The sequence below is a fragment of the Elephantulus edwardii genome, unplaced genomic scaffold (assembly GCF_000299155.1).
Source record: "Elephantulus edwardii isolate Elephantulus edwardi_28Jun2011 unplaced genomic scaffold, EleEdw1.0 scaffold00020, whole genome shotgun sequence".
Lineage (NCBI taxonomy): Eukaryota > Metazoa > Chordata > Mammalia > Macroscelidea > Macroscelididae > Elephantulus > Elephantulus edwardii.
Window position 1 is genome coordinate 18,446,616 of NW_006399770.1, and position 19,625 is coordinate 18,466,240.

The following is a 19,625-nucleotide window of genomic DNA, read 5'->3' on the forward strand; positions in this document are numbered from 1 at the left end:
CCAAATGGATTAGCACAGTAACCGTATCAATGGGCTCAAGTATGTCAAAGATTGTGAGGATGGCATAGGAAAGAACAGGGTTCAGATCTGCTGTTCACAGTCACTGTGACTTATACTCAACTCAATAGCACATAACAATAGCAAATCTTTTTTAAAATACAGTGCTCTGAGTGATGGGATATTAAGCATATGCATACAAGCAACACATGTTAATACAACTACCATCCAAATATATGCACTAACAACTAAAGCCAAACAGGAGGAAATTGAAAATAGCTATAAACATTTACAGTCTGAAATTAATCAAACATGCAATCAATATTCATTAACAATAACTGGTTACTGGATTTCAAAAGTTGGGAAGATTGGTCAATATTGGAAGTTATGCACATGGTGACAGAATATAGCTGGAGATAAAATGATACAATTTAATATTATAGATGATTTATTAATTGCCAATTATCTTTTATAAAAAACACAAATGGCTTCTACATATACATCTCATGAAATAGACTACACAGGAAGCTGACTGACTATATCTGTGGAAAGAATTATTTGGAGAAGCTCTATAGCAGCTGTGAAAACCAGGTCTGGTGCTGATCATGGAACAGACTATCAATTACTCTTGTGCAACTTCAAATCAAGGAAATTAATCAAAGTTAAATCTGGAAGCAAGTACTAACATACTACCTTGACTTTATCCAACTTGAACATAAAAACTAACTCAAGAACAGGTATGGGGCATTGAACATTGCCAAAGACCAGCTGATCTGTGTGATGCCATCAAGGGTATCATGCATGAAGAAAACAGAAGGTCATTATAAAGACAGAGGAAGAAAAAAAGATCAAATTAAATGTCAGATGATCCTAAATATTAAAGCAGAACAGTGAGAAGTCAAAACAAAGGGAAGAAATGACAAAGCTAAATACAAGAGGCAGCTCATTAGAAGAAAATATTATACAGAAATAGGCAAAGAGCTAGAGTTAGAAAATGAAAAGGAAAGAACTTGCTCAGCATTTCTCAAGTTCAGGGTAATGAAGAACAAATCAAAATTTGAGTGGCTATATCAAAAGATGCTATGGACAAATTCTTGAGAGATTCGGGAAGCATCAAAAGAGGACTGAAAGAATATATAGATTCACTGTACTAAACTTATTTGCTGACATGATCCCATTTCATGAAGTAGTATATGATCAAGAACCAATGGTAACAAAGGAAGAAGTTCAAACTACTGTGAAGGCACTGAGAAAAATAAGTCCCCAGGAATTAATGGAATACTTATTGACAAATATCAGCAAACACATGAAACCAAGAAATCTGGAGGAATGTTACCGGGTCAGCTGATTGGAAGAGACTCATATATATCATTCTTAAGAAAGGTGATTCAACAGATTGTGAAAATTATCAAACAATCTCACTAATATCACATGCAAGAAAAATCTTGCTGATGATTATACAAAAATGGCTAGAAGAAGACACAAACAAAGAGCTGTCAGAAAAACAAGCTGGATTTGGAAGAGGTCATGGTACTAGGGATATCCTTGCTGATGTCAGATGTATCTGTGTTGAAAGCAGAGACTATAAGAAGGATGTCTATTTGTTTTTTATGTACTATGCAAAGGTATTTGACTATGTGACTAATAAAAATTATGGCTAACAATAAGAAGAATTAGAATCCCAGAACATTTGACTCTGCTCATGTGAAATGTATACCTAAACCAAAGAGCTAGAAAACCTTGTACAGTTCTAAATCAAGAATGGATTGTGACAGATATCTATCATTTCTCCATTCATTTTTAATCAATAATTTGAGACATGTACTTTACAAAGAAGGCTGTGGCATCAGAATTGGAGGAAGACGCGTCACCAACTTGCATTATGCAAATGACACAACCATGCTCTCCAAAACTGAGGAGGACTTAAGTGTTTGCTACAGATGATCAAGGACTAAAGCCTTCAATATGGATTACATCTCAATAAAACAAAACAAAACAAAAAACAAAACACCACAACAAACATCCTCACCATAGGGCCAACAGGCAGCATCATGATCGTTATGGAAAGGAATGAATTTGTTAAGGATTTCATCTTGAATCTACATCAGCATCATTGGCATCAGCATGAGGAAATAAAAAGATGGGTTGCATTGGAAAAATCTATTCCCAAAAACCTCTCTAGAGTTATAGAGAGCAATAGGATCAGTCTAAAGACAAAGGTGTGTCTGATTCAAGCCATAGTCTTTTCAATTTCTTGCTATGTGTCTGAAAGCTATACAATAACTAATGGTGACAAAAAGAAATTGATGCCTTTGATATGTGGCGATTGAGAGGAATATTGAACATGGACTGTCAAGAGAACAAGTAGGTTCAGGGGAAAGTGAACCAGGATGATTCTTGAAGGCAAAAATGGTGAAATTCCATCTCACATACTTTGAGTGTGTTGTTAGATGGGGCCAGTTCTTGGGGAAGAACATCAGGCTTGGAAAGTTAGAGGTTTAGCACAAAAGAGAAAAATCCTCAATGAGATGGATTGTCACAGTGACTGTGATGACTGGGTCAGGGGTCAGGAGGGTCGGAGATGGTGAGGTTGACTCAGGATAGGGCCAGATTCAAAGCCAATGTTTGTAGGTTGGCTATGGGTGGCAGTTAACTTGACAGCACATTAACAACAACATATGAGATCTCTTTGATTACTAAGCAATAGTATTTTTTAGTTGTCTGAGAAGCATTTGAAAATTGGACAATGGATATGTGAGACCAAAGGTACTTTTATGGTGTTGGTGAAGAATATTGAATATACTATGGAGTGCAAGAATGAAAAATCCTAAGAAGTAAGCTAGAATGCTTCTTAGAATCAAAGATGGTAAGACTTCTTCTCATGTACTTTGGGCCATAAACTTGGTAAAGGGTTATGAGAAAAGAGAAAGACCCTCAACAAGATAATGTGAAATAATGGCTGAAATAATTGGCTCAAACTTAATGATTTTTAGGAGCAGGCAGTGTTTTAACTATGCTTACTATGAATTTAAACAGTACTAACTTAATGGAAATAAAACATATATGGACTTAAATTGACCATGTTGTTGTTGTTATGTGTCAAGTCACCTGTGACTCATAGTGACTCTTTGTACAACAGCCTTAAACCCTGCTCTATCCTGTGCCAATCTCACTGTCTCTGACACACCCAGTAACAATATCAGTAAATGTTAGAACTTGGTTTAAAGTCAAGTAGTCAAATCTCTGTTTACCAACATATTCTGTTAACCCACAATAACTGAGTCTGTTATAATTTAACCAATTGCAATTTGTTGCAACCTTCCTTTATGGCAGTAAATTTTACAAGGGAAAGACTATCTCATCTTTCTTTTATGGAGTTACGGTTGGTAGATTCAAAACTCAGACCTTTGGTTGCAATCCAACATATAACACACCCTGTCAAAGGGTTGTTGTTGTTTTTTTTAATACATTCCAAACTACAATCAGGTTTCTGAGGCTATAAATCTCATGAACGGAGACTGCCCATCTTTATAATAAGGAGCTGTGGTTTGAACTGACACTGTCAAATAAACACAACCTTTGGGTTAGCACTATAAATCTCTATGTACTATGCCACCAGATACCCCTACTAAATTGCATATCATTACATCATTTAAGATTTGAAAAATGGTGTGAACAAATAAACAAGCAAAAGCATAATTCCATGTTTTCTCTGGAAGTATTTCAAGCCATGTGCAAAGGTATTTTATATAGGGTGGCATAATGCCTATACTATGAAATGAAACAACATATCCATTTTTGCAAAAGTTCTGAAAGAACAGAACAGATAACAATTTATCTCTAGTTTTTAAGAAATGAAGACTGCAGGCAAGAAGATGCAACAGATTTGAAAATAATTTGTCACACTGTAATTTCATTCTAAGAATGACTGCTAACTGATTGATCAAAGGATAACTTATTTTTTATAAAAACACCATGTTTTAGGGATGCAAGCAAAAAGAAGACATTTAATAAGTAAGGTAAAAAGACACTTTATCAGTGTAAGAAAAATTGTATTAAGGGAAATATATTCCATAAATGAAATTTATTTCTGGTGAGAAGAAACATTTGTTTTTAGATACTGACTTAAATTTATATTGATGAGAGACAAAAGTAAACTGCACAAATTTCCAATGTTCAACATGAGGATATACAGTGTAAAAATGAAATCATTTTAAAGAAAAGCTACAGTTGGGAAACAACAATGGCCTCATTTTGTTTGTGAAATACATTGGGTTATATATCACATGTTTTGTTCATACATAGGTTGGAAAATACACTAGAAGTCACACAGGAGAAACTTATAGCTTAATATAAAGAAATCCTTAAAGAGACAAGGTAGCAGAAATTCCACTGTTCTTAACAGAAAAGTGTACAAGAGCAAAGAACAAAGTATCGTATGCGGAGTCAAGTGCATTTAACATGTGTACAAGTCCATTAATAGTTTGCTATTGCCTTCTATTTAGTTGGGCAGTGCAAAATAGTCTAAAATTTTATACTTAATCCTATTTTCATTTTACAGATACTGAATTTCATTTTTAATGTAGTATAACCCTGGACTTTTATGTCTCCAGTAAAAGTAAAATAAAAGAAAAACAGTCAATGTGAAGTTTACACTGGCCATGAAAATTCTGAATGTATCAGAACCGTGCTTCATAGTGCTTTCAATGGCTGTGATCTTGGGAAATGGATAGGCAGACCCCTCTTCTGAGGTGTAAATAGGTGGATTTAGAATCTCCAAACTTCTGATAAGTGAGTGATTTAACTATTTGCACAACCCAAGAATCCCTTTATAATAAACCATGAGTTCGTATTCAGGGCTCTACTGTATTGTTTTATAACAATCTACAAGTATTTGGACACAAAATATATATAAGTACAAGAAGTAACAAACTCTATAGGGAAGAAATGTTTCCTTCATTTCATTTTAATAGTAAAATATTTAAAAGACACTTCTATTTAATATTTTGACATTTAAAAAATATTCTCTAAAACGTCTATTTTTCCAGAAATTCTTATAGCATGGTGTCTGTAACTTAGGCTACGTTGCTGTTGTGTGCTATTGAGTTGGAACCTCATAGCTGGAACCAGTGGTCATAGCTGACCCTCCAGCAAGTTTTCAGAGGCAGGAAACGCATGGAAGGAGATTTCCCATCCTTATCCCAAGGAGCAGCTGGTGAATTTGACCTGTGTTCCTTCAGAAGTGCAGTGCAGATTCTTACCAGTAGCTCACCAGTGTATTTTCTAGACATTTAAACATACAGTGGATAATGAGTTTAAATAGAGAATTGAAGACTTACCCTTTTCCCAGGAGGACCTGGTGGGCCAGCCTCACCAGATGGACCAGGAGGACCCTATAGAATGTGAAAAATACCCTATAAGAAATTGGATATTCTTTTACAGCCCATAACATTTTTCAAGATCTTAAATGAATCCAATCTTCTTTCTTCATTTCTAACTTTCTCAGAAAATTATCAGTGTAATTTTAAATACCTAAGTATCTTTTAGACCTATGGTCTGAGATGGTAAACTGATGGATAAAAATCCAACTTCTTCATAACTAGAAGGAAGTGAAAGAAATCTGCTCTATGCTGCAAAACTGAGTTCCTTTTAAAAGCTAAATGTCCAGTAGCCACATGGCTAAACCCTATCAAATGACATAACTATTATTTTTAATTTTTTAATTGTGTAAAATTCATGTTTTGATGCCAGTGTGCACAACAACATCTACATAAAATAAGTACTTAACTCTTTGACAGTGTTTTTCAGTGGAGATGGCTCTAGAGACCAAGTTGTCATGGGGGAAATTTGTAACTGGCTCCTACTTGTTAGTGCTTTTCTTCCCATCCTGATTGCATAGACACATGTAGACATAGTACTGTACTGTGCTTTTCCTCCAACTTTCTAAAATATCATACATTATGTTAAACTCAAGTAGATAGAAGAATAAAGTGCTTCATACAAATATGTAGCACGTTAAAAATTGGGTCCTCTTACTTTTGACTGCATATTTTTAAAGTAATCTTTCACTTAACAAAGAAAACTGACATAGCTACGGTTATAGTTTAAGTTATTCTAGGTATGCTATGACATTTTCATGATAAAGACTTCTTCAGTCACAACCAATAGGAAACATTTAATGCAAGATTGACTCTCAACTTGAAGTCAAATTTTGCTTACAGTTCTTCCATAAAAAGATACACACATTACTGTGTTTGTGAAGGGTGATTGTTTAGAATTAGTTCTTTGATATATCTTAAGATAATATGTGGAATTAAAAAAAAAAAAGAGAAGTGAGTTTACTTACTGGTTGACCAGGATCTCCGTCTTCACCTTTGTCACCTCCAACACCATCTTGCCCCTATAAATCACAATAGAAGAACAACCCAGCTATTTGTCACTACTTGTTAACATTAATGAGGTAAGAATGATATAAAATAATGTAGGTTTTGAAATTTTTTGAAAGATATTATTATCAGATGGCCAATAAACTTCTACGTATCTTACACACTCTCTTCTTTCCAAGTTAATGATATCCTTTATGTTTTATATATTATTTTCCAAATTGTTGCAGTAACGGGTCTTTTAATTTTTTTTTAAAAAAAGGGAACATGTAATGAAGATATAAGGATAGGATAGTACATTCTTCACAAAGAAGTTATCATTTGAAACAAAATGCATTATAACAAAGACTAAGATAATATCAAAGAGCTTATAACTTTGATTTAACAATGATACTGTTATTCAGATGATTTGTGTTTGTACAACTATTACATTTAAAAAAGAATGAAAGATGATATAAATAAACAATGTAAATGTAATACTATCCTTTTCTACAAAATTTTCCACTTATTACTGTTTATGCTTTTATTTCATTTGGTTTTTCAAGAGTCTACTTACAGTAATTGTTTTCTGAAATTATTAACCATGATAATACTGAGAATATAATCTAAAATACATCCTTTATTCTATCATGATACTTACAGCAGGGCCAGGTTCCCCAGGAGGACCAGGATCTCCAGGAAAACCTACAGGACCCTAGAATAATTTTATACAGGAAAAAGATTAAAAGATGAAAAACACAAACGTTTTAATATTATAAGTACTAAAAGTTTAAAAGTTACTATAAACCTTTTACATCTCTCCTTTATCTCTCTTCTTATGCCAGAAAAATTTAAAAGTGAAACAAATTGAGAATGCAAACAAATGTGTAAAACAGTAAAGTTTCAACTTCATCAGTTAAGGATAAAAATTCCATGATGGCTAAACTTACCATAAGTAGTTTCAGAATGAGTTTAGTATAGATACCACCTTAGAGGAAAACAAGCTCACTTACGGGGTTGCCTTTAGGACCATCATCACCTGGTGGTCCCTTAGCACCAGGAGGTCCAGCAGCACCAGGTGGACCGGCTTCTCCTTTCTCCCCTCTTTCTCCTTTGGGACCCTATGCAATTTACAAAAATAAATGTTTATTTTATAGGCTGCACATTAAAATTTCCTAACCTCAGCCCTGTAGACATTTGGAACATAGAGCTCCTTGTTTTGGTGTGACTAACTTACTTATGTATTGGAAGAAGTTTTACAACATGTCCAGCTTCCATCAAGTAGATATCAACAAAAGCTTCTTTTTCCCCCCTTTTATCATAATTATACCTCTTTAGCAAAAAAAAAATGTGTCCAAGCATTGACATATTTTCTTTGAGGGTTAATATAAGACCTGGGTTTTGAGGGTTAAAATAAAACAATTGGAAAACTCAAATATAATCTTAAATATTTAATTGTTACAGTAGAATTGTTTTTGTTGGTAACTTTGTTTTATCAGTCTACTAAAAAAGAATATACATAGAAAACAATTTAGAGTTTAATTCTCTCATTTATAATTGTATAAATTCTTTTCAAACTGTGTATGCATAAAATATGAAGTAGGCTGAGAAATTATTAATTAATACTATGTTTGTAATTATCCTCAGCCATTCTGGAAGGCAGTTTTGGCATTTCTTCAGAAAGTAGAAACTCCCTATGATCCAGCTATTTCAATACCAGGAACATACCCTAAGGAAATTGGAACTGAGACACAGACATTTGTGCACCAATGTTCACAGCAGTGTTATTCACCATTGCAAGAACATGGAAACAGCCCAAATGTCCAACAACAACTAAATGGACTGATAAATTATGGTATATTTACAAAGTGGAATACTATGCATTATGCAGGAGCAATAATTTTGAAAAATACTACATAAGTTGGGAGTGACTGGAGAGCATTATGCTGAGTGAACTAACTCAGTCTCAGGACAAATACCACATAAGACTACGGTAAAAATAGAAGAATAACTAGTAAAACATGTGTGGGAACCCAAGGGGAAGAGATGGGAGAGGGTGGGGGAAGAGTAAGGAGAGGGGGAGCAAAACCACAGATTTGTAAAATTTGGTTGGTAGAGGGAGGGGATAAAGGAAATGGGAAGGATCCAGTGGGGACCTGATAAGACAGGGTAAAGATGGTCAACGTCCAATGGTGATTAATGATATAAAACATAATGCACGGGAATGATTGTATGAAACACAGTACAAAGGAAAAACAGTATGAAACACAATGTATATGAACCTTGTAAGCAAACTAATAAGATTTTTTTAAAACATATTTTTTTAACTAAGGGGAAGAAAAGAACAGTGGGAATTTCATAACCTTTAACAGTGCTCATGCAAAACCTTGCCTGTAGTCAAGAAGCAGTTGTTCAAACTCAGCAAGGTAAAATTAGAGCCTAGACTAAGAAGTTTATAATTTAGAAGAAATAAATCAATATTCTGAGCCTGAAATAAATGATCTTTCAAGAAATTGCAATTCAGTTATATTTTTCATTCAATAAATAATAAAGAACCCAGAAAAGGATCCTGATAAAATAAAGGGATCTCCTATGCTGTTAATCGCCCCCAATATAATAAAAAAACACACAAAAACCCCTACACCAACATAATTTATAATGAATGAGCATGGCCAGGATGGACCAGACCTTGGAGAAGGATATCACGCTTGGAAGGGTGAAGGGACAGTGCAGAAGAGGAAGACTCATAACTAGATGGATTGACTCAGTGATTGAAGAAATGGGATTAGGTCTGCTGGAGAAAATGAGATTGGATTGGGATAGGGCAAGGTTCAGAGCATACTGCACATAGGGTCGGTATGAGTCACAGGCAACTTGAGGGCACATAACAACAATAATGTGCTGCCTTAATTCATGATTTATGTGCTACTACTATGAATTTAAAGGCTGTTATATTAACGGAAGAAAGAATTAGGTACTCTCAAAATAGATTCTGTCCTTTTAAAATTATCACTCAAAAAGTAAGAGGGGAAAAAATAAAAGACCTACTGCAAATTTTTTGAAGAAACAGTCCAAATACCATTATTTACAGTTTAAAGGGGAATTTATTTGCCTTCTCTCAAGAGTCAATAGACGACAAAACATCAACATTAATGATTAGAGTCTGCACTGAAGAAATTGATGGAGACAAAAAGGCACAACATGTTATAGGTTCTGACATTTTTCAGAGATAAAGAATGAATCTAGTCTTTTTCATAGATGCAGCTTGCAAAAAAATTAAAAAAAGAAAGAGATTTTATGCTAAGTGTAAAAAAAACCCAACAAAACTACAAACATGTAGAGGGGTACAAGGAGGTAAGGGAAAACAGGAAAGGGGTAAGAAAGGGTAGGGGCCAAACCATAGGTTATACAATTTGGTTTGTAGAGGAAAAGGATGAAAAAGTGGAAGGATTCAACGTAGACCTGAAAAGACAGGGTAACGATGGCCAAGGTCCAATGGGGATTAATTTTATAAGATATAATGCTTGGTGTAATTGTATGAAACAGTATGAATGTAGAAAAGTGTGAAGCACTATATATATGAACTTTGTAAGCAAACCAATATAAAATTTAAAAAATAATACAGTTACAGAATCCTTAAAAAATTATACTTACAAAATTTAATCGCATTGAGGAGTCACATGCTTAAAATACTCTCAAAAACTTTGTGAACCAATCATAGTCTATATTAACATGACCATACTTACCCCTGAACCAGCTTCTCCAGGAGGCCCTGGGTTTCCAGCTTCTCCAGGCTCTCCCTATGAATAAAATATCAAATCAGTATTGGAACAGAGGAATTATATTTTACATTTGTAAAACTACCTTCAATTATTACCATAATATTTTAGACAGTTGTTGTTGTTATGTGCCATTGAGTCACTTGCAACTCACAGCAACCCTATTTACAACAGCCCTAAACCCTGCTCTATCCTATGCCAATTGCATGACCTCTGACACACCCATCCTGATTACCCTAGTCACTGAATCAATCTACCTCACAGAGGGTCTTCCCCTCCTACGCTGCCCCTCCACCCTCCCAAGCATGATGTCCCTCTCCAAGGACCTGTCCCTCCTTACAACATGTCCAAAGTATGTCAGACAAAGCCCCAGAATCCTTGCCTCTAAGGAGCAGCCTGATTTAACCCTCTCCAGGATGACTTTCTTGGCAGTCCATGGTATATTCAATACTCTTCTCCAGTACCACAGCTCAAAGGCATCAATTCTCCTTCTATCATCCCTAGTCATTGTCCAACTCTCTGATGCATAACCAACAAGTGATTGCAAAGACCATGGCTGTATCAGGCACAGCTTTGTCTCCAGAATGACACCATTGCTCTTCAGTACCCTGGAGAGGTCCCTAACAGCAGACTGTCCTATCGCAATACGTTTTTTTTTATTTCCTGGCTGCTGGTGCCAAGAGTGTTGACCGTGGATCCAAGCAAATTAAAGTCTAAAGACTAAATTTCAGTCTCTTCACCATCCATCCTGATGCTGCCAATTGGTCCAGTGGTGAGAATCTTTGTCTCCTTGACATTGAGCCTCAATCAATACTGAAGACTGTAGTTCTTGGCCCTCTGCAGCAAGTGCATCAGGTCCTCCTCAGTTTCAGCAAGCAGGGTTGTGTCATCTACATAACGCAGATTGTTGATAGATCTTCCACCAATCCTGATGCCACACTTCTCCTCATAGAGCCTAGCCTTTCGGATAATCTGTTCTGCAAACAGGCTGAAAAGGTATGGAGACAGGACACATCCCTGGTATACACCTTTCCCAATTTTGAAACATGCAGTGTTTCCTTTCTCTTTTCTGACGACTGCCTCTTGGTTCAAGTATAGGTTTCATATTAGCATGGTCAAGTGTTCTGGGATTCCATTCTTCTCAGAGCCAGCCAGTTTTTTATGATCTACACAGTCAAACGCCTTTGCAAAATCAATGAAACACAGATATACATTCTTCTGGTATTCCCTGCTTTCAGGTTTGGATCAAGTTCAGCTTAGTCCTCAAGGGAATATCTTTGCTTTTCAATCCTAAGATTGGCTGGTGTGAGTAGGGCACAAGTAGAGAACTAACAGACATCTTGTAAATATTTAATAAAGGAAGAAATTATGAAATAAATCTGTTTCTTGAATTAAAAAAAGAAAGTATTTTGTACTACATTTGATTCTTGTTTGCTGATTACATGGCTTTGATTGTGGATCCAAGTGAAAGTAGATCTTTGACAACTCTTATCCTCTCTCCATATTGCTATATGTTAACCATATTGACATATGATAGATGTTGCTCATTGACACATTTTTGAGGTTATTTTTTTAAAAGTATAAACTATTCTGATAACTGATTATAATCTTTAACTTCTAATAGCACATATTTTAGCCAGTAAGGATCTGTTATATTTTTGGTTGTTAATGACTCTTTCTTCAGACTTGATGCTATTATATTTGGAGATAGTGCATTACGTTTGTACTATAGTACAGCTTCCAGAATTATTTGCTAAGTGTACAGGCTGAATAACTATGGTGAGAGATATAATGTTGACACACAGCTCTCCTGGCTTTAAGCCATGTAATATGTCCTTGTTTTGCTCAAACAACTTCTTGGTCTAAGTACAAGTTCTATAAGAATGCAATTAACTATTCTTATATCTCCATTCTTCAGAATGTTATCCACAAATTTGTTTTGATCAATAGAGCTCAATGTTTTGTTTTTTCCCCCTAGTCAATAAAAAACAATTAAAGACTTTCCTGGTATTCTTTGTTTGGGGCCAAGATCTATCTGACATTACAATTTATAGCCCTTTTTCAAGTCTTCTTCTGAATCTAGCATGATTTTTTAGAAGTCACTGTCCATTGTTGCAAAATGTTTGGATTATCTTCATCATATGGCGGCTTAGTAATAAAGAATCGCGCTGCCAACAAAGACGTATATGGCTTGAATCCATGAGCTGCTCTGTGGGAAAAAGATGGGCAATCTCCTTCCATGCAATTTACAGCCTCTCACCCGCTGGAGAGTCAGCTACAGTTGCTTCCAAACTAACAGTACACAACAACATTACTAAGGACTAATAATTATTAATTATTATTAATGCTTGGTAATTTCTGTGTTCTTTTGGATCATCATACTTTGAAATGGGCAGCAGTTTGGTTCTCTTCTGGTCAAGATGGCCAAATTTCTTGACATAGATGACTGAGTGCTCCATTTTTGCATTCTCTTGTTGAAATATGTCAGTTAGCATTTCATCTTTTTTGAGCATTGTTTTCACCAATGCTCTCAGTGCAACTTGAACGTCTCCCTTTAATATTAATGATTCTTACTCAAAGCTACCTTCTCATCTTAGTTATTCAGTGCTGTTATAACAGAAATAAAGTGAGGGACATAACTAACAGAAAAGAATTTTCTCAAAGTTTAGGAGGCTAGAAGACTGAACTGAGAGCACCATTCTCACTGCTAACCCAAAAGCCTTGTCTCTCTGGCAGTTCCATTCCAATAGAAGGAAAGAGATAGAAACTGTTTTCCTATGCAAGTTACAGCCTTAGAAAACCATTGGAGGATCAACTTTGAGTCAGTTCTTACTCAATCGCAATGAGAATTGAAAAATATGAATAATATCAAGTTTTATTTTTTCAATAATTTCACGTTGTTGATTTTAACAATTTCACTTTCTTTACCATAAAAATAATAATAAAATAATTTGTTTTAATAATCCTATAGAACATAAAGAAAAGACTTTAAAATTGTGTATATAAAGGAATTTATAAAACTATGACATTTTAAAACTCATACTTGGTAGAGTTCTGTAGAACAGAAAAAGACTTTAAAATTGTATAAGTAACGGACATTTAAAACTAATTTTAAAATGTCATCATTTGGCTATTTTAAAATTATAATCATATTAGACTTTGATATCTACCTATTTAATTATGGATGATTATGTTTAAGTCCATTAGAATACTAAATAAACAAATGAAAAAGATCAGTAGTTTCTAGCTAGAAAAATCTTTTGCTAATAATCATGCTTAGAAATGAATAAAATATAAAATCCTCTTCATGTATTTATACAGGTGAAGGACATAGTTATTTACATGTCAAGCTTCAAAATTAGTGGTACTAGAAATTTTAAAATCAGTAGTTCTAGAAATTCAGAAATGTAAATTATTATTTTAAATTATAAAGAAAGTTGTCTGAATTTCTATTTAATTCTTCTTTCTCAAATAGAGTTTATGTTCCTGGCACACATTACCTTGTTATTGTTGTTGTTATGTCTTAAATAATTTTGTGAAGGATAATTTTTAATATAAATACAATTCAGTGACATGTTTTGAGTATATAATTTCTTACTCTTACTCAGAGAATATATGTGTGTGTGTGTGTGTGTGTGTATGTGTATATATATTTATAAAACTTTCTGAATAATTGCATAATAGTTGTAGCCAATAAGTACTTTCTTTGTAGAAGCTTAGTATTATTATTATTTATAAAACATTTACTCTCTCATGATGAATATCAAAGATTTCCAATTATACCAGACACAAATTTCAAGTAAAATATGACAAAGAGATGGATATTCATTATTTGAGTTATTGTTTACAATAGAGTCAGAATTGGCCCATCATTATTATTATTTTCATCATTCATTATTACTATTATTTTCAGAGTCAGCCAGTCTCATGGATGGAGATTGCCCATCTTTCCCCTGTGGAGCAGCTGGTGGTCTCAAATGGAGTGTCATTGGGATTGCAGTGCAGCTTTTTGCCACTAGGCCAGTAGAACTCCCTATTATTAGAGCTCATTAATTGAGTATGCTTGAATAATATATAAGCAATATTTTCAGAAGTTGCTATCCTCATATACTTACTGCATATCCTTATATACTTTATTCCAATGAACTCTAAAATATCAAAATTGAAAATTTCTATATAGAAGACATAAAATAATCATTTAAAGATACAAGTAATGGGATAGCTGGGTCATATGGAATTTCTATGTTCAGCTTTTTGAGGACGTGCCAATCTGCTTTCCAAAGGGGTTGTACCATTTTACAATCCCACCAACAATGTATGGGTTCCTATCTTGCCACATCCTCCCCAATATTTATTACTTGACATCCTGCTAAATGTTGTCACCGCTACTGGAGTGAGATAGTATCTCACTGTGGTTTTGATTTGCATCTATCTCTCTTTTTGCCAGTGATATGACACATTTCTCCGTATGTCTGTTGGCAATGTGGATATCTTCCTCTGCGAAAATTCTTTCCATGTCTTTTGCCCATTTTTTAAATTGGGTTAACAGTCTTTTACTTGTGGATACCCAGGAAATTCTCTATCTTGGGAAAATAATTCTTAAAAACATATCTTGAGAAAATGAGAACTGAGGCTCAAATGGAAACTTGTACATCAATGTTCAAAGTAGCATATTCACCATCACAAAAACATGGAAACAGCACTGATGTCCAACCACAAATGAATGGATTGAAAAGTTGTGGTACATTCACATAATGGAATAATATGCAGCACTCAGGAGCAATGATTCTGTAAACTACTTTATAACTTGAGAGGGAGCGGAGAGCATTATGCTGAATGAACTAACTCAGTCACATGAGGACAAATACTGTATAAAACCATTACTGTAGGATGAGTATGAGGATCCAAGAGGGGAGAGGGGGAAGTAGAGGGGTGAGAATGGGCAGGATGTGGGGTGGGGTGTTAATGAGAGGGTTGCACAATTTGATGGGTGGAGGACTGAAGGGAGAAGGATCTTTCATGAAAAACAATGTATTCAAACTTAGTAAATAAATTCATATAAAATTTAAAAACAACTATATGAACGAAACATACTGTAAAGGTATTATATGAAAATCAATAAAAATATTTTAAAAATAAAGATACAAGTAACCAATTAGGTTGATACTATGTATTCTTTTATAACCCTTTAACACTTGCTGATAACACAAAAAGTTAGAAATAAAGTAGAAATTACTACAGTTTTAAATCATCTTTTATATCTTTCTTTTTTCCATTCATCCTTTTCAAAAGTACATTTACATTTAAGGAGAAGATGACAAAATTATCTGTTTTATTATTCTGTGGAAGAAATGAAAAGGTAAAAAAGTAAGTTTTAATAATTCTAAAAATTGTTGGGTTTTTTTTTTTTTACTGTGAAGTCAATTAAAAATAATGTGCTAACACTAATGTTGTTGTTGTGAACTATAGAGTCAGAACTGACCAATAGCTGACCCTCCAGAGGCAATTTATCACAAATGAGGAGAATGCCCATCATTTTTCCTGTGAAACAGGTAGTGGCCTTGAACTTCATGCCTTCAACATTGCAGCACAGCTCCTTACCACTAGACCACCAGAGTGTAAATAACTTTTTTTTTTGAAGACTTATGTCAAATGTGCGAAATGAAAAGCAGAAATTTTCAGGGAAAATAAATATTATTAAAAGTGTTTCAAGTCCTACTTTGTTTCTAAAAATATACTACTAATAGGCATTATTTGTAAAATATTTTTCTCTTAAGATAAATAGCTTGTTTAGTTTTGTGTATTTTTTTCAGAATCTTCTTAAAATACAAAAGAATGGAGTAAAATTTTGAATTAAAAATTACTATAAAAACCACATTGGTATATTATCTAAATTACATTTCTTATATCAACAAAAGTACACAATAATTTTTATTGAACAGTAATTACCATGAGATAATTGTGTTGTTGTTGTTGTTATGTGCCGTAGAGTCGTTTTCGACTCATAGCGACCCTATGCACAACAGCCCTAAACCCAGCTCTATCCTGCGCCAACCGCACTGCCTCTGACACACCCATCCCGATTACCCCAGTCACTGAATCAATCCACCTCATAGAGGGTCTTCCCCTCCTGCACTGTCCCTCCACCCTCCCAAGCATGATGTCCCTCTCCAAGGACCCGTCCCTCCTTGCAACGTGTCCAAAGTATGTCAGACAAAGTCCCAGAATCCTTGCCTCCAAGGAGTAGCTTGGTTTAATCCTCTCCAAGATGAATCTGTTTGTTTTCCTGGCAGTCCATGGTACATTCAGTTCTCTTCTCCAGCACCACAGCTCAAAAGCATCCACTCTCCTTCTGTCCTCCCTAGTCATTGTCCAACTCTCTGATGCATAACAAGCGATTGCAAATACCATGGACTGTATCAGTCGCACCTTAGTCTCCAGAGAGACACCGTTGTTCCTGAGTACTTTAGAGAGGTCCCTAACAGCAGACTTTCCCATCGCGATACGCTTTTTGATTTCCTGACTGCTGGTGCCAAGAGTGTTGACTGTGGAGCCGAGCAAACTGAAGCTGTGAACAATCTCAATCTCTTCGCCATCCATCCTGACACTGCCAATTGGTCCAGTGGTGAGAACCTTTGTCTTCTTGACATTGAGCCTCAGTCCATACTGAAGGCTGCAGTCCTTGACCCTTCGCAGTAATTGCATGAGGTCCTCCTCAGTTTCAGCAAGCAGGGTTGTGTCATCTGCATAACGCAGATTGTTAATAGATCTTCCACCAATCAGGATGCCACAATTCTCCTCATAGAGCCCAGCTTCTCGGATAATCTGCTCTGCATACATGTTGAAAAGGTATAGAGACAGGATGCATCCCTGGCGTACACCCTTCCCAATTTTGAACCATGCAGTGTTACCCTGCTCTGTTATTATATTATAATATGTTGTAGAGCACTGGCATCTAAAGATGGTTCTAGAGTACAAAGCTATCATTACATTTAACCATTCTAATCTATTGTGTCACACATTTGTTTAGGCTAATACTCCCTTCAGAAGACACAGGAAGCCATTCTGTACACCCAACATGTACATGTAGTCAGTAGGAAACATATATGGAAAATAAGTTAAACATATTTAAGCCAAGTGCAACGTATATGGGGAATACTGGGTGGGGTTCCCCCCCTTGTTTGTCTGTGTTTGCTTGAAATCAACTCGTTGCTGAAGTGTCAGAACTAATTCTTAGCTAACACTCTAACAAGTTTTCAGAAGCTGTAAATTGTACAGTAAGAAATTCCCTATCTTTCCTCTGCGGAGCCAATGATGGATTTGAACCACCTCAGAGGTACTACTTCTGACTTAGCAGAGCATTTGGCTGTGGGCTGCAGGAGAGCTCCCTTTGTTTGCATCAGTTACTAAAGAAGGGGAGTATAAAAAGTAATTAAAAAGGAATGGGAATGTGAACATTTCAGCAAATTGTAACTGTATCCTGTCTTCTAAATAAAAAATGAAAGTAAAAAATTTATTTCTCTCTAGCTCTGTCATATAGTAATGTCAAAACAAAACAAAGCAAACTAAAAGCTTCACTTTTTAAAGTGTAATAAATTCAAAATCTGTGCATTTTAAGCATAAGACAGTCACAAGTCATCAACCCTGCTAGAGTGAGTCATTCAAAGAAACATAAACCTGGCAAAGTGTGACTAAATATGCTTTAAACTAAATGGAAACTGTGGAAAGGGAATTTTTTCCAAAACTAAAACATCTGGCATCTGTGTTTACTCCAAGAGCAACATAGAAAACAAAAGCTTAAATGAAGTGGCTTAAATATTGAAAACTGTTCCCTGTGTACCCAGAAGCTTTAGGAAACAAATACAGTGAAATTACACAACTATTAAATGATTTTAGAATTCCATATGTGGACAAAACTGAAATGAGATAAATATTCTCAGGACCCACACATCAACATTTGATCTAATTGGAAATGATGCAAAGGGAGGGAACAAATTTGTAAGATTGCTATCATCTACCTAATAAAATGATACAACTAGGGCTCAAGCTCTTTCATTCTAATCATTTATATCAACTAAATTCAACAACAACAAAAACACATTAATTTCACTCCAACCCGCTTAGGTTATTTCAACACTTCAAACATGTTGGATGTTTGAAAAATTTGGGGTATAAGCCAGATTCTGAGGTAAGAACCAGGTAACAATTAACTTTTAGTCTTTTCTGATTGGGAAATAAACAAATATTTGGAAAAGTAAATCACATGTGATACATTAGAATCAAAATATTGGAATGAGATTCTGAATAAAGTAGCATCAAAATAGCAAATACTAGGATGTTATTTTGTGAAGATAAAATCCTTTAATTATACAAATTTAAGGGTAAGAACTAATATACTTAAAAATACTTATGAAAAAACTATATTCTTTTATGACTACAAAATCAAAAGATTAGCAGTAATATCACACTGTAGTAGATAAATTTAGTGTTCAGAATGGCTTTCCTAGCTATTAATTTGACTTTGCCATATAGATTGGTGGGAATTTGCAGATAGTGCTGGCCTATTTATAAGTGGATTGACCAATCTCAACAATCGACAGGGAACTTAGTAGCTTTATCAGTACACAAGAAGATTGGCTACTCTCACCAATCCACAAAGGAATTGGGTAGTCCCTGCATTAAATTGAGCAGATCCTTCAGCAGAAGGAGGAATTTCACTAAGAAAAAACAGTAAACAAGAGAACGCAACTTGCCTTTCAGGGATCTAGACAGACTATGAGGACTATAGGAGCTGCAACCAATAGGAGCCACAGTGGAGAAACAGAGATCTGACATGAGACAGTGAACCAGAGACCTGAGACGGAGAACCAGAGACCTGATATGGGATAGAACTTAGGACTACTACACCATTGGAACCAAAGCTAAAAAGCCTTTGCTCAAATTTGCTGGACAACTAGAAGTGGGTGACCTAAATTTTCAGGACTGAGAACTTTGTAACACTGGCCTAAAGCTGTGAGACTGAAGGCTGAAGTACCGGTGCAAGCATTTCATAAGCTTTCTTGATTGTATTCTGCTGCTGACCTGGATCATAACCTTTGGCTTCCCAATATGATTCTCTGTGGTCTCTGAGCTATAACATTGGATTCTGAAACCAGTAGAGTAGTAAAATTGGTGTTAAGATGAGTAGCGGGAGGTACAGAAGCACAGGGGACATATCTGACTTCAGATATTTGGTTTATGTGTTGATGTTGTTACCAGGGATTTTTCCTTTTGTGAAGTTGATAAAAGTCAGATATGGCTATCTCTATGCAGCCCTTGAACTTTTTACACACATCCAGGCATTCTTCGGAACACAGACCATGCTATCTGCATTCAGTCTTGAAAACTCTATGAAGTCCATAAACTCTGCTGCTCAAATGGAGTCACCATGAGTAGAAACTGACTCAATTCCAACTTTAAACAACCCTCAGATAACTTGATAACAGGA

General features: G+C 35.1%; 1 protein-coding gene across 4 annotated transcripts in view; it reads right to left on the minus strand.

The window, feature by feature from the left end:
- Positions 1-19,625, minus strand: part of COL11A1 (collagen, type XI, alpha 1) — a 380,126-nt gene that overhangs the window by 63,583 nt on the left and 296,918 nt on the right. For all 4 annotated transcript variants that reach the window (XM_006882457.1, XM_006882455.1, XM_006882458.1 and 1 more), the window contains 5 exons: positions 10,106-10,159; positions 7,373-7,480; positions 7,021-7,074; positions 6,344-6,397; positions 5,337-5,390 (listed from right to left, as the gene is read on the minus strand). In XM_006882457.1, coding sequence (XP_006882519.1) covers positions 5,337-5,390; positions 6,344-6,397; positions 7,021-7,074; positions 7,373-7,480; positions 10,106-10,159 — 324 coding nt within the window. The remainder of the gene's footprint in view (positions 1-5,336; positions 5,391-6,343; positions 6,398-7,020; positions 7,075-7,372; positions 7,481-10,105; positions 10,160-19,625) is intronic.